This window comes from Colias philodice, chromosome 22 (assembly GCF_061535455.1).
Source record: "Colias philodice isolate Cphi_HAF_F1 chromosome 22, ilColPhil1 Martin Lab GWU primary, whole genome shotgun sequence".
Classification (NCBI taxonomy): Eukaryota; Metazoa; Arthropoda; class Insecta; order Lepidoptera; family Pieridae; genus Colias; species Colias philodice.
In genome coordinates, this window is record NC_143107.1 from 3787125 (window position 1) to 3812291 (window position 25167).

The following is a 25167-nucleotide window of genomic DNA, read 5'->3' on the forward strand; positions in this document are numbered from 1 at the left end:
ATTGTCGAAGAAGTTTATTTGAATAAATTAATGTTTGAATTTGAAAAACTCTACTTCTCTATGTTTACAGTTAATTCTCACACGATTAATATTATTGTTTTAACGATTAAAAAGTATCGTTGTCATAATAATCATTACTACATTTAGTAAGAACAACATCAACCATATAATTGTGAAAGAAACCTGAGGAATTCACATACCCTTACCACCTTTACTTTGGCACCTACCAAACCCACACTATTTACTACCATTTAAAACTTTCTACACATGACCGAACAATATATTATCTCTTCTAATTACTATTAGCGTCTTATTTATCACGCACTCAGTAATTAGAGGGTAATTGGCACTCATAGATAAGAATCTCATTATTTCTAAAAGCCTATTCATCATTGGCCCACGTTTGTAGAATACTTGTAAGGTGCGATTAGCTTTTTTTGTAAGTATGTACTATATAGATAGATATAATCAAGATTTACTGTAGAGATAAAATTGGTAAAGAGAAAATTATCTGCCTTCTTTGTTTTGTAATTTGTTTATAATGTACCTTTGGTGTCATTTTTTTTATAGTTAGCATTTTCATTTTGTGTCATTTTTTTTATAGTTAGCATTAGCATTTGTATTATATGCGATTCCTTATTATTGTGTCATTAAAATAAAAAAGTCTGATTTATAAAAACTACATTACTATGACTTCGCCCTTAATTAGTTCATTAATAGGCATGTTAATAGAGCCTTTACTTTAATTCCAAAAAAGATAACCGTTCTTAGCTAGTAGCTTTTTAGCATTTTTACAAAAACACATTATAATATATTTACACAAAAATTAAGTCCTTAAGGCTAAAATAAAGAGATACGTCTTTACACCTTTTACAAATAACATCATCAAAATAAATGATGTACAACATTATCCAAGATGAGTGTAAGTGTAACCGGTCGACGTTCTGAAACGTGTGGAGCGTTTATTTAAATCCTATAAGCTTGTTCTTGAATATTCTTGCGAAATTATTGGACGCTAGCTAGATACGCATTTATGGTACTGGATGGGACGAATATAATGATAAAGTTTTATTTGCTCAAATCAAAAAAGTAAAAAAATGACTGAATTTATTATTTACGAGTTCAAATTATAATTAGTTATTTAAATATAACAAACTTTTTATAATTAGCTGAGCATCAATATTTTGCTTGATAAAATGTCGTCGCGTCGTCGGACTTGCTTTTATAACCGCGTATATAACATTTGACACAAATAAGAAAAATGCAACTTTGTATTTAAGTTTATTTTTCCTCTAGTGAAACAACAAAATCTCCTCATTCTTTCCTAAGTAATTATACTTGTTTTGATGCATACTTATACATATATACCTACACTGAAGCCTAAAGGGGAAATAAATAACAACTAGCCTAATCATATTTTTTTTCATGACAAGGAGTCAATTTCGCATACCTATTGTTTTACTATCATCATTTCCAATCTAGAATCTTCTAGAATATCTATAATGTATTTTTTATAATCCATAGATTATAAACATCCATTTCCACTATATAACGGACATCTCATCTCAGTATGTTTACAGTTCAATCATTTGTTTGAATTGTCGCTTCATCTGGCGTAATGATAACATTATTCAATGCGAAATTGTTACGCAATGAGTGCCTTTTCAATGTGTACAATTGACACATTTGCTTCGATAATCTGTGTAGGATTGATTTAACCTGTGCACAAAATAGATAACCTAAGATCGTGATAAAATTTTAAACCCACTTTACATAGAGTTGCGCAGAATATTTATAAACTGCATAGATACCATTTTTCCCTAAACTAGTATTATATTATCTCTAAACAATAGGTAGGCTTATGCGAAAATAAGAAAAATATGCCTAGTACGTATAATGAATTAGAATCAAACTTATTCAGATAAATGATTCACAATTTCCAACTCCGGGCTATTTCTGTATTAAAAAATAGAAAAGCTTAAAAAGAAACACTCTAGGTTCATTGACATTTGACAAACGATAGTGTTTAAAGTACCTCAATACGTAAAGTCCTTTGTCGTATCAAGCTTTTACTTTTAATATTAAATAAATAATAATTTTTTTTACCAGAAATTAATTGCAATTCAAGCAACATCCCAAGGCGATTTCATAACTTCCAATATCCTGGACAACCGTTATCAAATACAGAAGGCTTACATCGAAGAAAAATGTCATTCATCTATACATATAATAAAATCGTAGGAAAGTCAAAACTGTACATTGAATATTTTTTTAAAAGATTACATAATCCATGATCTATAATCGATATAGAAGCCAAAAATATAGTTTTTAGAATTTTTGTCTGTTTGTCTGTTTGTCTGTTTGTCTGTTTGTCTGTTTGTCTGTTTGTCTGTATGTTTGTCCGAGCTAATCTCGAAAAGTACTGCATAGATTGACTTCAAATTTTGCATGAATATTACTAACAGGTCGTGTGAGGTTTTTTTAAACATATTATCATGCTATCACCTCCGGGGGAGGAGCTGTGAACCTTTACTTTTCTTACGTATTCCGTGAACTACGACAGCGTACAATCTAAAGACTCATGTTTAAATGTTGTTTTTGAGTAAGCCATGCTATTATCTAGCTTTACACTATAAAAACTACGTCATTTACGTAATTTGGGCAGAGAAACTGTTTAATGAATCTTAGTACTATAAAGACAAATTTGATTCAGCGCCATCTATGAGATTTCGTAAAAATCAAATCAATTTACATGTTAACACTACTGAACACAATGTTAAAAATTAATAATTTAAATATAATTATGTTATTTATTTATTTAACTCTTTAACCCATAATAAATCTTCCCTTCCCTATAAGGTGCGCTTATATAATTCGTGTGAATATACTACATTTTTAAAAGTGAGGGTAGATGTATATTATTTTAAGTCAAACTAGACACCATTACAGTTAATCTAATATTGATTGTGTTCATTGGTTACATTTTTAAAAATCTTCGTGTTTTAATAATTCGATCACGAGGCGGGACTCTAATACAAAAAGGTTAGTTCGTTGATAATTATTATTCCTTCATCATTTACATGTTGTTAGTAAAAATATACTTTGACTGTTAATACTTTTGTTCAGTATTTATCTGTATGATTATTGCTTGGTAATTAATATATTTTCATGTCGTATACCTAATTATAAACATAAGTGTGATGTGAAACTAGCTGGATTTATTTTTACACACTCATAGTCTTATATTTTGTGTTAATGTTAAAATAGTATTAATAGTGTAAATCATAATATTTTTTCAAAGTTAAAAATATTTCCTTTTTTCTGATGGTGTTGCCATCGAATTAAACCGCGCTGTCGTTTCGTTCACAAAAAATCATGTTATTAGGACCGAATATGTAGCCGCCTCAACTTACGGAAACGAGAGTAACCTGCGTTGTCTGTTAGTTATTATATAGTCGAATTTAACGTTACGTGGAAATTGGAATCTAAATATATGTATACCTACTTATATTAAATCTGTAGAGGTCAATTCTGCACATGAAATATATTTCCTAAATAACTATCACGAGGTGATTAGAGATCGACATCGACGTCAAAAATGTTTGTCCGTCTGTCTGTCTGTATAACCGTTATAGAAACAAAAACTACTCGACGGATTTAAACGAAACTTGGTACAATTATTTTTCATATTCGTGAGCAGAGCAGCAACTCCATTTTTAAGCTTTCGTCGCGTGTGCGTTCTTAATGCGTGTATCTTAATGGTTAAAGCTACACAGAAATCAAGTATGAAAGAAATGTTCTCCATATTATATAAAAAATATCTCCCGACATCATAAATGTCTATCTTTTATGGTTGAGCTTAGCTTTCTGATTATATTTGTCTACTAGCTGTCCCCGCGACTTCGTTCGCGTGGAATAGTGACTATGGGACCTATGACCATGGGCTCAGGGTGGGGCAACAATAAAAAATCATTTTTATTTTCATGCTCCCACTCCCGCGCCCACTCGCACTCCCACGCCATATGCCACGTTCAGTCCCAATCCCACGCCCACGCCCACTCCCCTTCACAATTAGTACCTACCAGATCAAAGCCAGGGTAAGCGCCCCACCCAGCCCCACCGTGGCTACGCCCATGCTGAATTACTATTTAACATACAATTATTGAGTAAATACGTACAACCATACTGTACTGTTGTACTACCATAAATAATTAAAAGAATTGTTATTAAAATTTCTTACTAAACTGAGCTAAAAAACTTACGTACCAAATTATTAAAAAAAATCAAGAAATGAAATGCCTAACCTATACCAAATAGTTACTACATATTGTAATTAAAAATTATGATTAGTATATAATATCGAAAATCAAAAAAGAAATGCCTAACTAATTCTACGTAAAATTTCTTTTAAATTATGTCATATTATTTTTTAGGAACCAGGGGGGGGGGAGAGGAGCAAATTCTATTTCCTTCCTTTCTTAAACGGATGTTTTTAATAATCTATGGTGTAGCCAGTAGCCACTGATCAGCTTAATCGATACTCAGTTTTTATCAAATCCAGAAACAAATCCAAATTAGATCTTTCCTGTCTCACGCACGTAACTAAAGGCTGAAGAGAGAGAGAGCACGTAACTAAACCGTTTAGACGAAGAAAAGTGTATAGAAAAAGGAATAAATAATTTCATAAACTTCCCGACGATCTTTAAAAATAAATTATAACTTTCATTTTTTTCATTCCCACTTTTACCCCTATGTAGGTATAATAAGTGGATGAACCAATTTTGATACACTTTATCTAAGAACCAGCGTCGGAAAATATTCTGCCTAACAAAAAAAACCGCATCTAATTCGGTTTACCTGTTAGCCAGCTACGGTGCCATAGACAGACACACACACACACACAGAAATACATAGCGGTCAAACACATAACACCAGTCTTTTTGCGTCGGGGGTTAAAAATATAATACGACATAATTTAAAGGACATTTTATGTGGAAAATTTACCTATACACCAGGGTAGATAATTTTTGAAACAAAAAAAAATCGCAGTAGGATGAAACCCATTAGAAAAGGATATGATAAAAATGTAAGGAAAAATAAATTACGGTCAATCGGAGTTCGGGAAGTGGGAGGGGGGGAGCTTTTAAGAGAAAAAAATGGTTTCTCTCGATTTCTCGATAATAATAACACCTGTTAATTTTTTTCTACATATTTTAATTGTACAGACATCACTTTTCCACAATTTTATTATATGTATTGATGATGATGATTGAGATTATAACACTCTTAGTCCGTTTTAATTTTTATTCACCCGCATCAGTGCCACCTAAAAAATCTTTATATATCGAAATTCGAGCAAAGTTAAGAAAATGAGAAATAAGAGTTCTCAAGGATCGTTAGAGATAAGAGGCTTACTATTGACCGAAAACAACATGTGTTATGCCGAACCTGAAACCGCTTCACAACGAGAATTGCGGCTCACAGCTGACCGCGAACGGCATGTACTATCCTGTGAGACCGAAACCTTCACTGAGGGTATATATAACGTCTCACAGCTGATCGCAAATGGCATATTGTACTATCCCGTGAGACCGAAACCCTCACTGAGAGGGAATTACGTCTCACAGCTGATCACGATCGTCATATTTTATCTCGAGAATTCTGAAACTTTTACTCAATATGAAGACCGTTTGACAAATAATAGGGTGCACCATAATATTATTCGATCTCTCGAAGATGAACATGAGCATAAGCAATGACTAGAGTAGGGACGCGAATATTACCATTATTTGAGACAAGAACGATTAATAAGTTTGTTTAATGAAAGCTTAATGAAAGATTAAGAATTGAAACTATTGGTCTCTTTAAACGGACGAATAGCGAGAGGCCCGTCTTATTGCAGACAGATTTCGACATAGTCTTAATGACTTAGAGGTAAACATAGAAGATCAATCTACAAATTCGGTGGTGTGGTCCGACAAAATAATATAAAAGTGGGTTTGCTTATAACCTCACAATTGATTACAGATCATCTTCTGTATAGGCGATATTAACGTAGTATGTTCTTTTTGTAATGCTTTAAAGTGGAGTAAGGAGTCGGCTTTCGTTTGAAGATACGCCGGAACCTTTGAAATCACTACTTTTAAGTTTTAGAGGAACATGTGCAATCTAAACAGTTCTTAGACAATATTAGCTCTTATAGTATTGCGTTTTAAATGATCCTTTGGTGCTCAACAATTATTAGATGCTCCTTTCATTCTTACTTTTAAGATACAAGGTCAAGTTTATCATTTGATAGGATCCCTTTTGCCTGAAGGCCAACCTAAGTTTCTTTAAATATATTTTGTATTCGACTACGACGAATAATCGAATACAAGAAATCAATATTTCTCGAATTTAAAACTGAACTCATTTCACAATTTTAGAACATGTTAATTCATCAGGTTAATCCGTATATATGCGTTTTAAATCGACATTAGAAGCTTTTCCTCAAGATGGTGATATTAATATAAAATTGGTATAAATGCCGATAGACGGAAGTCTATCAGCACTCAGGAATTCCCTGAGCGTGTTATAACGCCCAGGCCGCAGTATTACAATTTTTGCTACAGTAGGGCGACGAATGTATTTTCGCATAGCAACGGAGGGGAACTCGTGGGGGGTAAAGTGACGCGGGCCACGTACCACAAACATGTTTAGTTTGTGGTACCGAGCGCGAAAGAAAGTCATCGTGTTTTTAGTAAAGTTACTATGTAAACTAACGTAATTTATTACTTAGGTACATATTCTATAATGGTGCGCTCAAACTGTTAATCTACATTTAATTTAGATTATTATTTTAATTACTAAGAAATGTAGAATTTAAATCACATTCATTCATGTTTTCCTCAGATATTCGATGTCTATGATTTTCGATGATTTTAAGATTTTCTTATCAGAGAATTCAATTTTAATGTAGTTAAATTTTATAAGAGACAATTAAGAACATTCAAAAATAAAGTGTCACGTATTTTTTTTAAACGACGAATGACGAAAAACGACCGAATCGCGGACGAAGTCGCGGGCAACAGCTAGTAAACAATAAATTAGATAAACAGCCAGCAAAAGTGCTCATTATCCAAACATTTTATCAACAAAGTATCTCCCACACTATCATCATATTCATTACCACAGTTTTACACCTAAAATAACTACGCAGAAATTATGCGACTACTAAAGATTACGAACTCAAATAAAAACTCTTTACCGCCGCATAATTTATCCTTTTTGTTCTAAGTAAGGAGGTTTTTTCTTTTTCTTATACGGCGATTAAGCTTTTAGCGTGTAGTGTTTAATTCGAATGGACTTTTCCTTGCTCCATTTATATTAAATCGGCCAAGTGCAAGCCGTGCTTGCAATTATTGTTGCGTAAATCGTAAATACTTCTATGTTGCAAAGTGGGGTTGGATTTAATTATGCTGTGTCGATTTTGTAGTTTGTATTGAGATTTCTATATTCTTAGGAAAAGCGACAGATAAAAATTGAAGAGATGGTTAGTTTAGTTAGTTTAGGATAGTTTTGGTGATAGATTGAAATCATTTACAACGCTTTTCGACGTAGGCATTACATTTTCGGATTATGTCATAGTTAAAACATTAATTATTCCCTATTTAATATAGTTCTAATAAATATCAAACAAAAATGCACCAAAAAATAATTGTATATATTTACGTAATATTTTAAACATCATGACCACTATAAATTAGGTACCTACAAGTAAAAGTAACAATTATTAAAATTAAACGAATAAAATAAGAACATAATATAGAAGAACTGAAAACAATAAATCATAAATGAAAATCTTATTCAAACAGGAATGTTCTTTTAAATGTCAGAATTTTCATGAGCCGTGGTAATTTGTGGTAAATAAGGTCACTCGTAATAGCGGCGCAAGTAAAATACAGATTATATTCAATTTTCTTTTATCTGTGGCGAGTTTTTTTTATCTATGATCACAGCTAATTTATTGTCATAAAAACATGTATTTAGCGGGAAAACACTCACATTTGTCAACTGAGCTTTGATGTAGAATGTAACCGTTTCCGCACACTAAAATTATTTATACTCGCCTCCGAGTAGCGCAGGGCTTACAAACCTTTGGTGTAATTAGATTAATCATAATTATTAAAAATTATAATTCTTTATACATTTAAATTTAGATTTTAAAGTTATTTAATACGAAGAAGCAGAAACACTTTTGAATCGTCATTATATATTTTTAACATTTGCCACCGATAACATATCTATTTTATCAAGGTGAAATATAAGTTAATTTAATATTCGCTGAAATAATACATAACTACCTATGCCTATTTTTGGTAGAGCTGTTGTTAACTGTTGTACCTAAAGTTGCTTATACTTGAAGAACGAATTTATCATTTTTTTGTTTAAAACCAAAAAATGTTGGGCCGGGCGAAGAGCAGCTTGTAGAAACATTTAAGAAATAATGCATAATATCTGAAGTATGTATTCATCGAAGTAATTAATATAAAAAGGTTTACCCTTCCTGAAAAAGTGTACTAGCACAAAATAACTTTCGCCGGCTTTTGTTTGACTATTTTGTAAACACCACGATAAGTTTACTCCGCACCTAAACTTTTAAAAATACAGTCTTTAAACTGTTAGCCGTTGCATCTGGTTAAATAGTAATAAAAGCTAATATTAAAGCTTTTACGCATTTCACTGGTTATTTTTTTGTTATGGCAAACCTTTTGTAGTTCCTTTTTAATTTTTATATTGTTTTAAATGTTTTGTATTTTTTCTTAATTTCATACGTTAAAAAATGCAGTTGCGGCATAGAATATATTCTCTAACGCGATGTTGCGGCTAATATAGGAATATAGGAATAATTAATTTTTTATGATAGTTTTTTCTATGTTCGATTTCCCGGCTGGAATATTAGATCTATAATCATTTAGTTAGTAATATGTAATTACAATTTACAGTTATTAATAAATTAATTTATATCCTTTCTTCCGTTAATATTATATGTAAAGTAAAAACATCTATTTTTTACTATTATAAATGAAGACAAATAACTTCCGATTAATAAAATAGTAACAGGAAAAGTTTACATAATTTTGTAGTATATTTCATAGAACTTGGCAATATTGGAATACGGTAACATATAGGTAAGTAATTGTTTGCCAGAATCTAAATATGAACATAGTCATGATGAATTAAATTGATATAATTTAACAGTCTTGAAAAAATCGTAATAATTCACTGATAAAATGATTATTCCTTTAATCTTAAAAGGAAGAAATGGAACAATTTAATTATAAACATATTCTAATAGGATAGTTCATATTTTCAATGATTAAACATAAAGGTAAAATGAGGGTACATGTCAAACTGTCTTCAACTGCTTTCAGCATCTGACTCTAGAAAACAACTTCAGTCATACCTACTTTTTTTTTACTTTAGGAAAATCATCAATTGATTAAAATTATGTTTGTTGTTTACTACTAAAGGATATACTTAAGTGGTTGGTTATATACAATATATTAGATATATATTAATGTCGGTAAGTGACATGGATAATATGAACATAAAATAAATCAAATATTCCTGAATTTCATAAACATTTTAAAATCTAAATTTAGATCATATGAGCGGGTACAGATCTTAATTCTTAATACTATTATAAAGGCGAAAGTTTGTATGGATGTATGGATGTATGGATGTTTGTTACTCTTTCACGTAAAAACTACTGAACCGATTACAATGAAATTTAGCACACATATAGAGGGTAACTTGGATTAACACATAGGATAGGTTTTATCCCGGAAATCCCACGGGAACGGGAACTTTGCGGGTTTTCCTTTGAAAACGCGGGCGAAGGCGCGGGCGGAAATCTAGTATAGTTATAAATAAGGTGAACATTTCATTATACGTCCTCTTACTTTTTAAACCTATACCAGGCAAATTCATATGATGATCCCAATAACCAGCCATGGTTAATTTTGCCAGCCAGTATTCACGGGGTAAACTGTATGGAAAGAAGAGGTCATAATACGGCCCCTGATCGAAGATTTCCTATCCATAAATCATACGTATTGTGAATACACGTTGTTTATTAACTAAAATGTAAATCCATGTAGTAAATGTATGCTCCATCAATTCAGATTTGTTTTTAACCTCGCGTCAAACAATCTAGTTAAGCGTAAACATTACATTATTTATGCGTTCAACTATTTTTAACAAAGTCGAATGACGAATCATGACTGTGATTCCTGAACGACTATTTGCAATTATCCTTTTTGGAAAATTTTGAAAAAATATTTTTCATTTTTTATGTGCAAAATGATTTGATAAAATTTTGTCATAGTAAAGAAGTGGATGATATCTCAAGGAAAGAGAGCTTTTTTCTTATACTTACCTAATTATTCTTCTTATTATTAAAATATGAGAGGATGTTTTTTTCATATTTTTGATAAACAAATTCCGAAAGACTTAACGTGTTTTCTTTAAATAAAATAAAACTTAACAATAATAAAATTCTACGTAACTAAAGAACAATGAGAATTGTACTCCAATTAAATAATAACAATTGAGACCAAAATTTCATGATTTGGTTATTTTTAACAATGCAAATATTCCGCAAACTATATTATATATTACAATTACAAGAAATATGTTAATTACAAACAACTATTTGCTGAATTTAGTTTATGAATGTGACGATTGATGGAAATAAACTGACATAGATTAAAATAGTTTGGAAAATCCAAAAGTGCACGCCTCATAATTTTTTTTTAATAATTATTTATTAATTATTATTTTTGTTTATTTAATAACAATTTAACCACATCGAATCAGACCCTGAAAAATGAAAGGGTTCTATTCCTGAGCATACTCAAGCGTAAGAGAAAAAAAAAGACTCGATTAGTAAAGTATTTCGGTCGCTATCGTGTTAACAAGAAAAAGGATCCGCACATACAGACACACGGACGTCCAAGACAGAACTTTTTTAAACTGTTTTTTAACTAGTTTAAATAACAAAAATGACATCAAAAATATCATGAACGTTAAAAATAGTGTTTTTTCTTAATATGTGTGTGTATGTATTATCTTACAAGTGCAATGTATGATACATAAAGACATTTTAAGTTTGAAAAATCAGATGTTTTGCGCGAAGCGACAGTAGTACCCACCTCAACGCTTCGCTTATGAGGCGTGCAATAATACATACTACGAAAGCTTTGGCGCAACACTCTACATAACTTGAACCTACCTACTATCAAAATATACAAAAGTAGAATTGTTATTTTTTATTAATATTATTCATTAATTATATTAATGATGAATTGAAAATAGAATATTATTTTATACATTAATATTGTAAAATCAATGTCATTTTGTACTTACCACCAGTTGGCCGATACAGCTTGCAGGAGCAACAATAATGCACACAGAACTTTCCAAAAATTCATGGTGCTTTATTATTTATAAAGCCACGTACAAAATTCCTCCCCGAACACTTCAAAAAAATTCCACACCCCACAAAACCACCGCAAAACTCCAAAAAACAAAAGCTCTCATAACATTTCAAATAATTTGCAACATAAACACTGTTAAACCATAAACACAGAAACAAAGAATAACAACAATGTGTCCATAAAATAATTCAAAAACACAAAATAAAAAATAAGTAAAACTTTTAAACAAACTTTGTGAAAGTTTGTAGGTACTGGCCGTAACTCGGTCTATGTAAAAACAAAACTCATAAAACTGAATGGCGGGTTATTTAAAAAAGGAATCGAATTTTTTTTTATGAAATTCGAAAGACTTGTAGTGAGTTGCGTTCTGCCGACGCGCTTGCGACCCGCGCGGATGGGAATACAAAACCAGACTGGCTTGCTTTTAAGTCGTTTGTAAGTATTCCATAGGATTCGCCGTAAGGGGAAGGGTCGCAATGGAGGGCGTGTAAATGCAATACGCTGCACGAGTTCATCCTTAAAAGCCCTTACCACGAGCGACTAGCGACTAACCAACACAAAAGAAATTTGCAAACAAAAACACAAAGCGATCGATTTTCAAATCTAAATACGCGCGGTCCACAGGTAAAAAAACTTAGACACAGATAATAAATTCGCAGCTTATGTCATGGCCGCGTAGTAAAATGCAAAAATACAGTCACTTATTTGCAAATTATATGATCGAAAGGCGATTATATCGCGGGGCGTCCGTAAACGGTCGCGTAGTAGGAATTTATTGCGGAAATCAGTAAAATCTCTTGCGAGTGGCTCAGAGATCGCATATATTATAATTAAAATCGAATGCAACATGAACGAGTACTTATTGTGGAGTGTGGACGGATAAAGATAATTTCAGATTTGCATAGAACTCTTAAGTGGATGTTGACGGGTTCCGCGTTAAAACGTTTCTAGGTTTTACATTTTATCTGTAACACTAAGTCCGAGGTAACAGTAAACTAAATGAAACCTTTTAAGTATGATCGACGTTCGACGTTTACTAAAACCATGATAAGTTTGTAAGTCGGAGTCGACGAAAGGTTTTAATTGATACAATTATTTAAAAGGTGTAATGGACATTATGAGTAAGGAAACTGTTACTTTTAAAAAGGTCGTAACTGTCGTACTGACTGTTTGGTTCTTTAGATTTTATCGCGGCTTCTATAATTTCATTTCTTTGAGTATCTTTATCTTCTTTTTGAATGAAAGTAAAAGTTAAAATGTATCGACTCAATCAGTTAAAATTGTAAATGCTTGAATTTTTACCTATGAGTTACATGAAATAAAAAAAATAGCTATTATAAAATAGATATGTATAAAAATCACAAAACACGGTCTCTACTCTCTACATTTATTTTGAAACATACGCATACCTTCCTCAGGCGATACATTTGTATTTGTGAATATGGCTCTTTTAAGCTACATTGTATGTCAGTAGATACATATTATAAAATATAAATATGTATATATTAACATATTTATAATTTCTCTCTTTACTTTATAAAGGAGCATAGAGCATAAAATGTACATTATAGTGTGAATTATTTCAAACTGTTAGCAGTTTGAGTAAATAGCTAATTTTATTACATAAAATAGTCCACTATTTGAAAAAAAATCATAAGAAGCTGACATAATATGACGGCATATGCTGATGATAGTTTTAATTTTTGCTTGCTATTACGATAAGTACATTTTATTTATCCTACACACTTTTATATATTTATTCACAAAACTTTAGCCGATGAACATCAAGAAGATTTAACATCAAAGATTTCAAACCGAATAAAGCGCCATACCCACTTACAAGGCGAGCTACAAAAACACATTTCATAAAGCTATTCATCCACAATCAAAACGATAACACCGTTCGCAAATTGACAACATCTTTCAACAATTCGCTGCCCGATACAACTAATTACGAGCCGATATAGTTTCATGGGAAAGTAGCTGTTATAATAATAGGGTTGTGGACGATAATTGCAATTCGGGAATATCCATAACTGTTCATATAGGGTGTAGGGTAAAAAACAGACAATGGGGCTTACCTGGCTTGGGCCATGTTTACGATGGGCTGTAAAACTGTAATTGAAGAGATCAAACGCGCCGCCCGTCGCTTCGCTAAGGGAGAATGTATGTTACATTAACAAAAAGGGATTAGGAAGAAAGTTTCTATACTATGGATAAAATTTTTCTCGTATGATGTCTGGCGCGTTTATGGTACACATTTATAATTGTTTAGATGCGGATTCTAAACATAGTCTTTGAACTTTCCTCATTTCATTATTTTCATGTGAATTACTTTTGTTTCGTTTGTAGCATGAGTAAATAAATTTTCCTAATCTTTGAACTTCCCTATCTTCTCTCCTTGAATACCTAAGTTCTACAAATAATTGTACGCAATAGGTAATAAATTTAACTTTTCATTATATAAAACCTCAATCACCCATATTAAACTTTTTGTTTTAAGATAAAAGGATACGTAATCGCTTTTTTATGAATCTACTAGTATGCTAAAAACTTTTTTGCTGGATTATGCTTTGAGTGGTTTTCATTCATATAAATAGTGTATTAGGTATTATAATAATGTTATTGCTATAGTCAGTATTAAATAATTAAAAAGGCAGTGAACAGTGTGAAGGGTTCTTTAACTATTCGTACCTTATGCATTTTTGCGTCTACAAACATCTTTTACGCAAATTTGACTCATACTTTGTACAGATAGAGTTGTTTTTCCAATAAACATGTTTAAATACCTAATTTTATTAAACGTAACGCATCTGTTACTTGTAACTACAATCAGAATCTCATTAGGGGTAAAGAAATGGCATTTGTATGTTGACGAATTGCCATGTTTTACGCTCACATGAAGGGGATTAAAATGTAAATTAATCGAAAATTGATTATAGTTTTGAACTAAAATACACGTTTCAATATCAAACCCATGTAAAATGTGAAAAAAAATTATGATTAAGTTTAAACACTAAACTATTTATTACAAATTTTTAATCTTACATGGAAAATTGTAATTAAAGTAATGTAATGATATTATGTTATAAAAAAGTTTGTGTGTACCGAGCACACGTGTCAGAAGTAAAACTTCTTTGGCAAGATTCAAAGATACCAAAATCGTCACCTTACTCCATGACGTGACGGATTGCCATGATGCAGCCTTGTAATTTTACTCTCAATGCGCCTAAAGAAGTTTCACTATAAAAACTATCAACTGGTGATAATCTATGTACTACAAAAATTATCAACATTTCTTAGGTCAATTGACTTCAATGGAAGCTAAACGTTAAAATGGCTATTTCAAATTGTTTTGCACATTATTTCATTAAGGCCATGAGCAATTTTATAAGAATTATGTCATTCCTTTTATAAAAATAGCTAATAAACAGTAATCATTTAGAGGAATACAAAAATAGGCAGGGTACGGGTAAGTGGTAGTATAACTATATATGTATACGAGACCTAATTAAATAAATATCTAAATAATAAGTACCTATTCTTTGAATATAAACCTTTAACAACGTACCTAACAGTTTTTGAAAAATATGGAAACATTTATATGGTAGATTAAGGTTTATCCAGATTGGTAATTACATTACTAATATTCGGATACGGTTCTAATAATCCGATTTCACCAACAACAGAGTACCTACGAAGTTGGAACATACCAATTACATTCCATATCTGAGACTAGACATCAACAGCCAAACAATAACATAAAAGAATCGATAGCAAGAAACAAATGAATTATCTATAAATGCCTTAAAGACATTGATTCGTAGACTTGCGAAGGTTTAGACTGGGTCACAGACGAATAAAAAATAAGTATTTATACATGTGAACTTGATATAATATTAATATTTTAATATGCATTCAATTTTGAATTTACTCTACCATTAATTTAAGAAAATAAAAGTTAAACATCATAACATTATGAGAATCTTTGTTAAAATTTAGTTTTTCATCTACATTGTAGATTCTACAATACCTACCAATTATTGATTTTCAAATTATACTCCAATAATTATGATGACTTTCAAAACCTCTCAGATGTATCTACAAATTAATTAACATTTGATTAGAGTGTAATGTCATTAATTTATGACAACTTTTGACACATGCAACATAACTTGATTACTTAAGCGAGTGCAAATAACGGAGCTCCAATCACTTAATTATATCTAGAGGTTGAGAGATTGTAAGCTTAACATACTATGGGTAATTTGAAAACTATAAGTAAAATATCCAGTAATAATGTTTACGATTTCTAGAACAATATTGAAGTTGAATAAATTAAAAATTAAATAAATAAGTAGCTAAGACATTTCAATATCCCAAGATATTAGGTGCATTATTTAAAAAGGTAAAAGCTACCTCTTACAATTTCTAAGTAAAAGAAAAAGTTTTAAACATTCAGCCAGCCAGTCAAATAAAATTATATCAAACAGTGGTACTAGTCCGAAACTAAATCGTTCATTGTCCGATAAGGTTAATAAAACACATGAAATAGGTGACGTCTATACATTGTTAAGTCTTCGTCGTTATTAGGAATAGGTACAATAAGCCATATTCCAAACTCAGCTAGAATCTCCGTTATTATCCGATGCTATTTTTATTTTATTCATAGATACGATCTTTATCCCCTTGTTTACTCTCTGCCAATATGTAACCAATCAATTATTTTATGTAATTCTTAATTAAAATATAGGAATCAATTTATTTCATTACCATTATATTTTAGTGTACCTACATTTTACGTTGTAAAACATCACTGCAAAATTAACAAACCAATAAAAATGCAATGAAAAAAGTGAAGTGCATAAAAAACATTGCATTACCTTCTCTACAAACAAGACCGAGTTTGATAGAAAATAAAATTACCTTTATCTATCATAATATAATCTTTAGTGAATACTTAGATAATATAAGCATAAAAGTATAATATTCTATATTATGTTAATTAAGTACCTACCTATTATGTATCGAGTAAAAATAATGAGCCGTTTCCTTTAGTCTGTTTTAATTTTTAATCCTATAATTTAATGAAAAGGTCTTTATCTTCCCCTTGAAAATTGTATAATAAAATAATCGATTACACAAAAATAACAATAGCGTAATAAATAACAATAAACAGGGTTAATAAATAAGAATAATATTTCGCGACGGATATTGCTTCGACGTCAATATTGGGCCATTACAAAACCATAAATTCACTTTCCTTATTATTTATTGTACTGTCGTATAGAATCAGTATGTTTCGTCAATTATTTTTGTACACACGTATGTATTTCTAGTCCATTAATTAGTATTAAATAATATGTAGGTTGATATGTATTATAGTGTCTTTTAAAAAGTTAGATCGAGTTCGATGTTTTTATTACAATGTATTTTTAAATATAATTTAATATTCGTTGTATAAAGTATGCATCTGAAGACTTCTTGCTTTATTAATTACTAGAGGTCCGCCCCGGCTTCGCCCGTGGTACATATTTCGCAATCAAAGGTAGCCTATTTCCTTTCTCGGGTATCAAAATATCTCCATACCAAATATCATGCAAATTGGTTCAGTGGTTTAGGCGTGATTGAGTAACAGACAGACAGAGTTACTTTCGCATTTATAATATTAGTATGGATTATATGTAGTCATAAATATTCGAAATTCATGGAATCTTTAAAAAGCTCTGTACGTCTTCGGAAATTTTATAATTTACTCTATGATAACATTTTCATTTATCAATCATTATTTTAGTACCTATCACATGCACTTTCACTTGAAATTGTAAGTACAATATAAAAGCACAAGACTATATCCGATCTTAAATTTAATTATTAATTCTCTTCCCAACCATTTTATAACCCCATTCTTATATCCTGTATATATTTTTTAATCCAACATAAATTTAAATTTCGAACAGTTAGAAAAAAAAGAAGATTCCTAGACGATTTTACTATAGTCGTAAATTGTTGCCAGTACACATACATAAACAGATTAATAAGCAGTTAAAACGTAACATTTTGATAGACAAGTTTACACTGAGTTTTATAAAGATGTATGGTTCTGGTTTTTAACGCTGAGTGACTTGAAAACACCGCGATGATTGAAAACTGATACAAACCAGTATTTTGATAAATAAATAGAAGCTAGGGTTGGGATGTTTTTAAAACTATCGATGGTTTTTTATGCGGGCCTTATAACTAAAAATATAAATATAAGTAAGTACTAAGTTTTGATTAAAAATTGGAGTTCATACAATATTAATTATCAACCCATCATTTAACACCAAGATAAGTGAACTACAATTTTTAAAAATTGGTAAGTAGGTACACATTATGTAAAATTACATTCATTCACAATGTCAATGAAACAAAAATGGTTATTGGTTATTTCTTAATACAGTTTTAGTATAAATTACCACTTTATAGTTTGTCTGCATAAACATAAAAGCTCAATGTTATAAAATGGAAAAGTATCGATGTCGATAATCATAAAGTATCGATAAATGCTTTCAGAAATCAGTTCAGTGTATACTTGGGAACGTATACCTCAGCCAATGTTTTTATTCGGCCACGGAAAGCCAGGCCACCGTTTAGTGATCAATTTAAAAAGTATAAAACTCAAATTATGGCGCTATCCTTCGCGCGCTTTTTTGACACCTTTGACGTTTATTGCCACTAAGTTTAGTATTTAAACGTCTTCGTGCTAGATCTAATCCAGTTTTGTTATATTGATTCAGTCTGCATTTTAAATGTAGGTAATTACGTGGCATTGTTTGTTATTTATAAATAAGTAAGTAATAGTATAGTAATAGTTCGGTAAGTGGTACCTAGTTGACTTTTTAAAAAATTTGAATATGTACTTAGGTACTTAAATAAAAAATAAACAAATTGATTCGCATACCATAAAATAAAAACAAAAATTCATGTTCTAGTTTAATTTTAAGTCATGTCTTAGTTAATTTTACTAATTTAGGCAATTAAGACTTATCCGTTGTTTCAACCCTGCGCTTCGTAGGATAAATTTAATATTAAAAACTAGTTTTATTTCAAACATTGTTACTAATTTTAACAATGAATTACATAGTATCTATGTTGGATAAGTGTTGGATTAAGTACATATTTTATTTATTAAGTGTACTTTAATGAATAAACTATAAACCAGAACAGAGAATAAAAAAGACAATAATGTAAATAAATTTTATTTATTAGATATACATATCTCATTAAAATTCAAATCAATATCGGTAAGCGATATGCACCACATCAAAATGATTTCAAACAATAACCGTGAGCGGCCATATTGGTTTATTTGACGTTCCAGACGCCATTTTGCATCGAGTTGCGTTTTGAAACCAGAACAAAGGGACCATTTCAGATAATAGACGTAATTGAGATAGCACAATGCTTATATGATGGTTAACTTGAGACGGGGATTGAAATTATGGCAACGGGCCACTGTCAGGCGTCGTGTTTACGGAGATAATAGTTTGCTATTTGCAGTGAGTATTAATCTATTTACGTTTATTTACTTCTAATTTGTTTACATCAAAGCAATATTATATAATATTTTTAATGCTGCAGTAAAAATCTTAATAATTGCTGTTTTCTTTAAACTCCTATTACCTACTTTAATTATCATTATCAGTAAAAAAGATGTACGCTACGTTTCGGAGGTCTTTTCACTATTTCTCTATTACTATTTTTCATTTCAATAATAGGTATCTAAGTACTTACCTATGTCTTTTTTTTCTTAATAAATGTACATTTTTATTTAATCTTTTCTGTTTTTATTAACTGTGGGTATGCAAAAATCAAAACTGCGATACTGTTGGGATACAAGCTGATCGCTTGCGGTGCGCTAATAAGAAGTCAATATATTAGCTGGGCGGGCGGATTTAAAGGGTAACTTTATATGGAAACAGAATAACGATCTATGTTATCTTTACCACCATTGTTGGTATTGTATTGTTAATAAATATAATATCAACCTAGATGCCTTGAATTGAGTATTTGAATTTCTCATTAGAAACTTGAACTTTTGCATCATACTTCATTTAATTGTGTAGGTAAGTATTGGTACTTATACTTATAGTATAAGAACTAAGAAATGATTTTTGTTAAAATAAAACATTAAACAACGTTATAACTACGAGTAGGTACGAGTTATCAGTTAGATTCAGGCAAAGAAATTCGCGGCCAGACAACAAGTACATTATAAGCTGTAGAAGATAAATAAGATATTAATAATAGAAAAATTCCAAATTCAAATTATTAAACTTTTTAAATAAAGCTCCTTCCACACAAGACCGCTCGAGGCGCGGCGATAACAGGACGAGTGTACATAGGGCCAATTAGGCGACGCCCGCGGCCGCCGGGACAACGGTGTTTTCATGGTAATTGTATCCCGGATAGTTTGCAGAGTGGCTTTATTCTGAATATTGCATGATAGGGAAAATTTACCTGGATAAACTTGCTTATAATAATTTTACTTGGGTTTGATTTACTCTTTTGTTTGGGGATTTGTATTCAAATACTAACAACGTCAATGGTTGCTAATTATGTACCTACCTTTAAATACATTGAAAACTACAACATTCACACTACGTCCGCGTCGTTTTTGGGAACGTCGATTATAATTATACAATAATATAGATAAGGTAATAGGTATATATATAAATACTTTATTAGATTATTCATACAAAAAAGATATTATAGTCTTAGAAAAACATAAGTAGGTACGTAGCTTTTAGTTCGAGATATTATCATCAAGATAGAAATGCAATTAATTTACATTACTCGCGCTAATTCGTAAACATATTTGCATATCCAGCTACCTCCATACTCGCAATAAAACCAACCCATCCCACCAGTTCTAGGAACTAAGCCCCATTGTATCGCTGATCCGATCCCGTCGGCCCGACAAACGGGCGAGTGGACAAATATTGTAACAGCGATAAGGCAAGAGCGCCGCTTAAAGTATGTCAAATAATGCATCGACGTGCACTGTTTGTTTGTATCGTTAGGTTTTGCGTACACGGACGGTGGAGACGGGTGTTTTTTGTAGGGAAATAACCCGATATAGGACTTTTTCAAACAGAAGTTTATGTAATATTATATTATGGTACTTAGGTAAGATAGGTATATCCATACTAATATTATAAATGCGAAAGTAACTCTGTCTGTCTGTTACTCAATCACGCCTTAACTACTGAACCAATTTGCATGAAATTTGGTATATAGATATTTTGATACCCGAGAAAGGACAAAGGATAGGTTTTATCCCGGAAATCCTACAGGAACGGGTTTTTCTTTGAAAACGCGGGCGAAGCCGCGGGCGGAAAGCTAGTATTTTATAATTTCCTACTAGCTTTGCTACACGGTTTCACACACAGATAGAAAAATCAAGTTTTTCTATACCTAGCATGTGTTTCTTTTGTCATTTTTTATTGTAATGTATAACTGATATTACTGTAAAATTTCATCCAAATCTATCGAGTAGATTTTTGGTGAAAGAGTAACAAACATAATATATACATACGTCGTACAACCGTCCATCCTCAAAAACTTTCGCATTTATAATATTAGTATGATATGATTATTATTATATTATATTTTTATATTATATATATGATAAGATTCAATAACAATTTAGTTCGGAAACAATCAAACCCGAGAAAGGACATAGGATAGGTTTTATCCCGGAAATCCTACGGGAACGGGTTTTTCTTTGAAAACGCGGGCGAAGCCGCGGGCGGAAAGCTAGTATTTTATAATTTCCTACTAGCTTTGCTACACGGTTTCACACACAGATAGAAAAATCAAGTTTTTCTATACCTAGCATGTGTTTCTTTTGTCATTTTTTATTGTAATGTATAACTGATATTACTCTAAAATTTCATCCAAATCTATCGAGTAGATTTTTGGTGAAAGAGTAACAAACATAATATACAGGGTGTCCCGTAAGTAGTGGACCAACAGATTATGGGGAGTAGAGGGACTTATTATCTAACAAAAATAATAAAATTTATTGTCCTAGACCATAAAGTTTTTGATTTATGTTTAATTTTCAAAATTTGATAAAAATATCATCCACATAAGCTTAATATGAACTTTTACCATTTCTGTTTTTATTTTATTCTTATTTTTTTGTTCAAGGTTGTTAAGAATACATAAGTCTTCCTAATTAAAATGATACTCAAGCATAATTAACAACAACAAGAAAATTAGACCAAAAAATAGAGCAAAATTTTACGTTTTAAAGTTTACGGACTGAAGTTTGAACAAAGCTGGTGTAAAAAAAATGTATGGTAACCCTGTGAAACTTTATTTTAAAAACTTCTACATCTCATACAAATTACAAAAAAGTATAATTATGTGGTATAAAGTATTAAAAAAAATGTTAAATTGGCGTACAACATTCAAATTAGAAATTATCAGGAAGTCAACTCATTAAGTTATTCCGAGAATTATTGCCTTTATGGGCGCGCGCTGGAATTTTTTTGTATTGTTTCTGGCTTTCTGGCCAATCATAGACGATACTTGAACCCACTATTATTTTCTTTGACTTTCAACTATTTCAGTGACTTGCTTATAGCTCGGAACTACACGCGCGTTTAGCTTGATCCCGTCATTACGATATTAATCTTTGTTGAAGTACGATTGAATTGGACACTGATTTTGCTTGTGATTTGGATATTTTTCGACTTTAGTTTTTTGAAGGAAATTGCCTAATACATACACTCCACGTGACTATGCAGAAATGTTAAAAAAATTATTGAGTTAAAAAAATTTTGATCCTGTCGGCATCAACGAGGCATCTCTCGACAAAAATTAATTCGTCGTTGATAATCACCTGGTATTAAGCTTGCTCACTCATTGTACATGATACGGTTGTAAATTACTTCTCTTCAATATGCGATGCACTGTACTTCTTGGTACACCAGTGCGTCTAGCAATACGGCGAGTACTAGTTGAAGGATCTTCTTCTACTTCTGTCAATATTAGACGATCATCGACTGATCTAGGCCTTCCTACTCGGTTTCATGGTATGCGTTATTTACTGTGAGAAAAAATCGGTGATCATCGGGATAACGCTCACGATAAACACGTGCTGCTTGTCGAGCATTTCCATCACTGAGTCCATTAATAAAAAAACATTTTTCTGCATATTCACGTGGAGTGTATGTATTAGGCATTTTCCTTCAAAAAACCAAAGTCGAACAACATCCAAATCACAAGCAAAATCAGTGTCCAATTCAAGCGTACTTCAACAAAAAATAATATCGTAATGACGGGATCAAGCTAAACACGCGTGTAATTCCGAGCTATAAGCAAGTCACTGAAATAGTTGAAAGTCAAAGAAAATAATAGTGGGTTCAATTATCGTCTATGATTGGCCAGAAACAATACAAAAAAATTCCAGCGCGCGCCCATAAAGGCAATAATTCTCGGAATAACTTAATGAGTTGACTTCCTGATAATTTCTAATTTGAATGTTGTACGCCAATTTAACATTTTTTAAATACTTTATACCACATAATTATACCTTTTTGTAATTTGTATGAGATGTAGAAGTTTTTAAAATAAAGTTTCACAGGGTTACCATACATTTTTTTTACACCAGCTTTGTTCAAACTTCAGTCCGTAAACTTTAAAACGTAAAATTTTGCTCTATTTTTTGGTCTAATTTTCTTGTTGTTGTTAATTATGCTTGAGTATCATTTTAATTAGGAAGACTTATGTATTCTTAACCACCTTGAACAAAAAAATAAGAATAAAATAAAAACAGAAATGGTAAAAGTTCATATTAAGCTTATGTGGATGATATTTTTATCAAATTTTGAAAATAAAACATAAATCAAAAACTTTATGGTCTAGGACAATAAATTTTATTATTTTTGTTAGATAATAAGTCCCTCTACTCCCCATAACCCGTTGGTCCACTACTTACGGGACACCCTGTATACGTACGTCGTACAACCGTCCATCCTCAAAAACTTTCGCATTTATAATATTAGTATGATATGATTATTATGATAAGATTCAATAACAATTTAGTTCGGAAACAATCAAACCCGAGAAAGGACATAGGATAGGTTTTATCCCGGAAATCCTACGGGAATGGGTTTTTCTTTGAAAACGCGGGCGAAGCCGCGGGCGGAAAGCTAGTTATATTATGTATTTATTATTTATACTATTTGCAAAAAAAAGGTAGGTAATTTACTAAAATATTAAGTAGTAATAGATGGTAGAAACTTTAAAAATCTTTTTTATTATCCCAATGAAAGATTGAATCTTCTTTCTTGTTCAATTTAAAAGAAATAAAAAAACCGACTCAACAAAATAAAATATTTTAATAACTGTAGTGTGCACAAGAACTACATACCTACTCATTGCACATTATTATCTTTTCTATGTTGAACATGTATAGTTTTCTAAGAAAATGGAAAATGTTTATAGTTAAACATTTTATTTACAAAACAAAATAATACTCATAGTAAGTATGAGTTTAATAATTAGGCGATCAATACCTATAGGTAACTATACATGTTCTCCCGAATGGTCGTAGAAGAAAAGGTCGTCCCCCTGCATCGTGGAGGAGATCCGTGGTTGCTGAACTAAATAAAACCGGCCTGTCGTGGCAAGAAGTCAAAGCAAGAGCCCAAAATCGACGTGACTGGAAAAAGTTTACTGAGGCCCTATGCTCCTCGAGGAGTTAAAGGAACAATCATCATCATCACCTATAGGTAACTAAAAACGTATGAGTGCGTATAAGTACTTTGTTATATTTTTTAAATAAACAATAATTTTTGAATTAGTGAGGGTGAAATAAAAAAAATGGATAAAAAGATTTCAATTTATAAACTTCATGCCAAATCTTATATATAAAATTCTCGTGTCACAATGTTAGTCTGCATACTCCTCCGAAACGGGTGGACCGATTCTCATGAAATTTTCTGTGCATATCGGGTAAGTCTGAGAATCGGCCAACATCTATTTTTCATATGTACCACGGGCGAGGCCGGGGCGGGCCGCTAGTATAATATAACATGGTGATTGGCTCATTATTATTTTTAACGTAAAATCTAGACGTGCTGGAATAGACGGGCGCTAGAGGGCGCTGCGCTGCCTACAGTTATACAGTACTAGCTGCTCCGCGCGGTTTCACCCCCGTGGCTCCACCCCTGTTGATCGTAGCGTGATGATATATAGCCGTGATGATATATAACCTTCCTCGATAAATGAGCTATCTAACACCGAAAGAATTTTCCAAATCGGACCAGTAGTTCCCGAGATTAGCGCGTTCAAACAAACAAACAAACATACTCTTCAGCTTTATAATATTAGTATAGATGTATGCATAAGATATAAGCCAATGTAACGAGAAAATATATTCGCCAGTCAATTCTGTCCGTGGCTCAATAACTTGTCGTTGCGTGTTCCGTGGAACGGGTCCAGATAATGTTTTGACGTTAGTTTTGCATTCTACCTTCTATATCTTGTTAAATTGGCCTTACTATAATCATATTATGATAATTAATTTCCTTTTCGAACATAATATAAATGACGTCTTCAAACTCATACTAATTAATTTTATCAATAACCTTAAAATATTCACACACAGGATCAAAAATAAACCACCACA

General features: G+C 31.4%; 1 protein-coding gene across 1 annotated transcript in view; it reads right to left on the minus strand.

Annotated features, from left to right (window-relative positions):
• Positions 1 to 11875, minus strand: part of LOC149478380 (protein Wnt-4-like) — a 59232-nt gene extending 47357 nt beyond the window's left edge. The window contains exon 1 of the mRNA XM_089709545.1: positions 11410 to 11875. Coding sequence (XP_089565671.1) covers positions 11410 to 11474 — 65 coding nt within the window. The 5' untranslated portion in view covers positions 11475 to 11875. The remainder of the gene's footprint in view (positions 1 to 11409) is intronic.
• Between the last annotated feature and the right edge of the window lie 13292 nt (positions 11876 to 25167).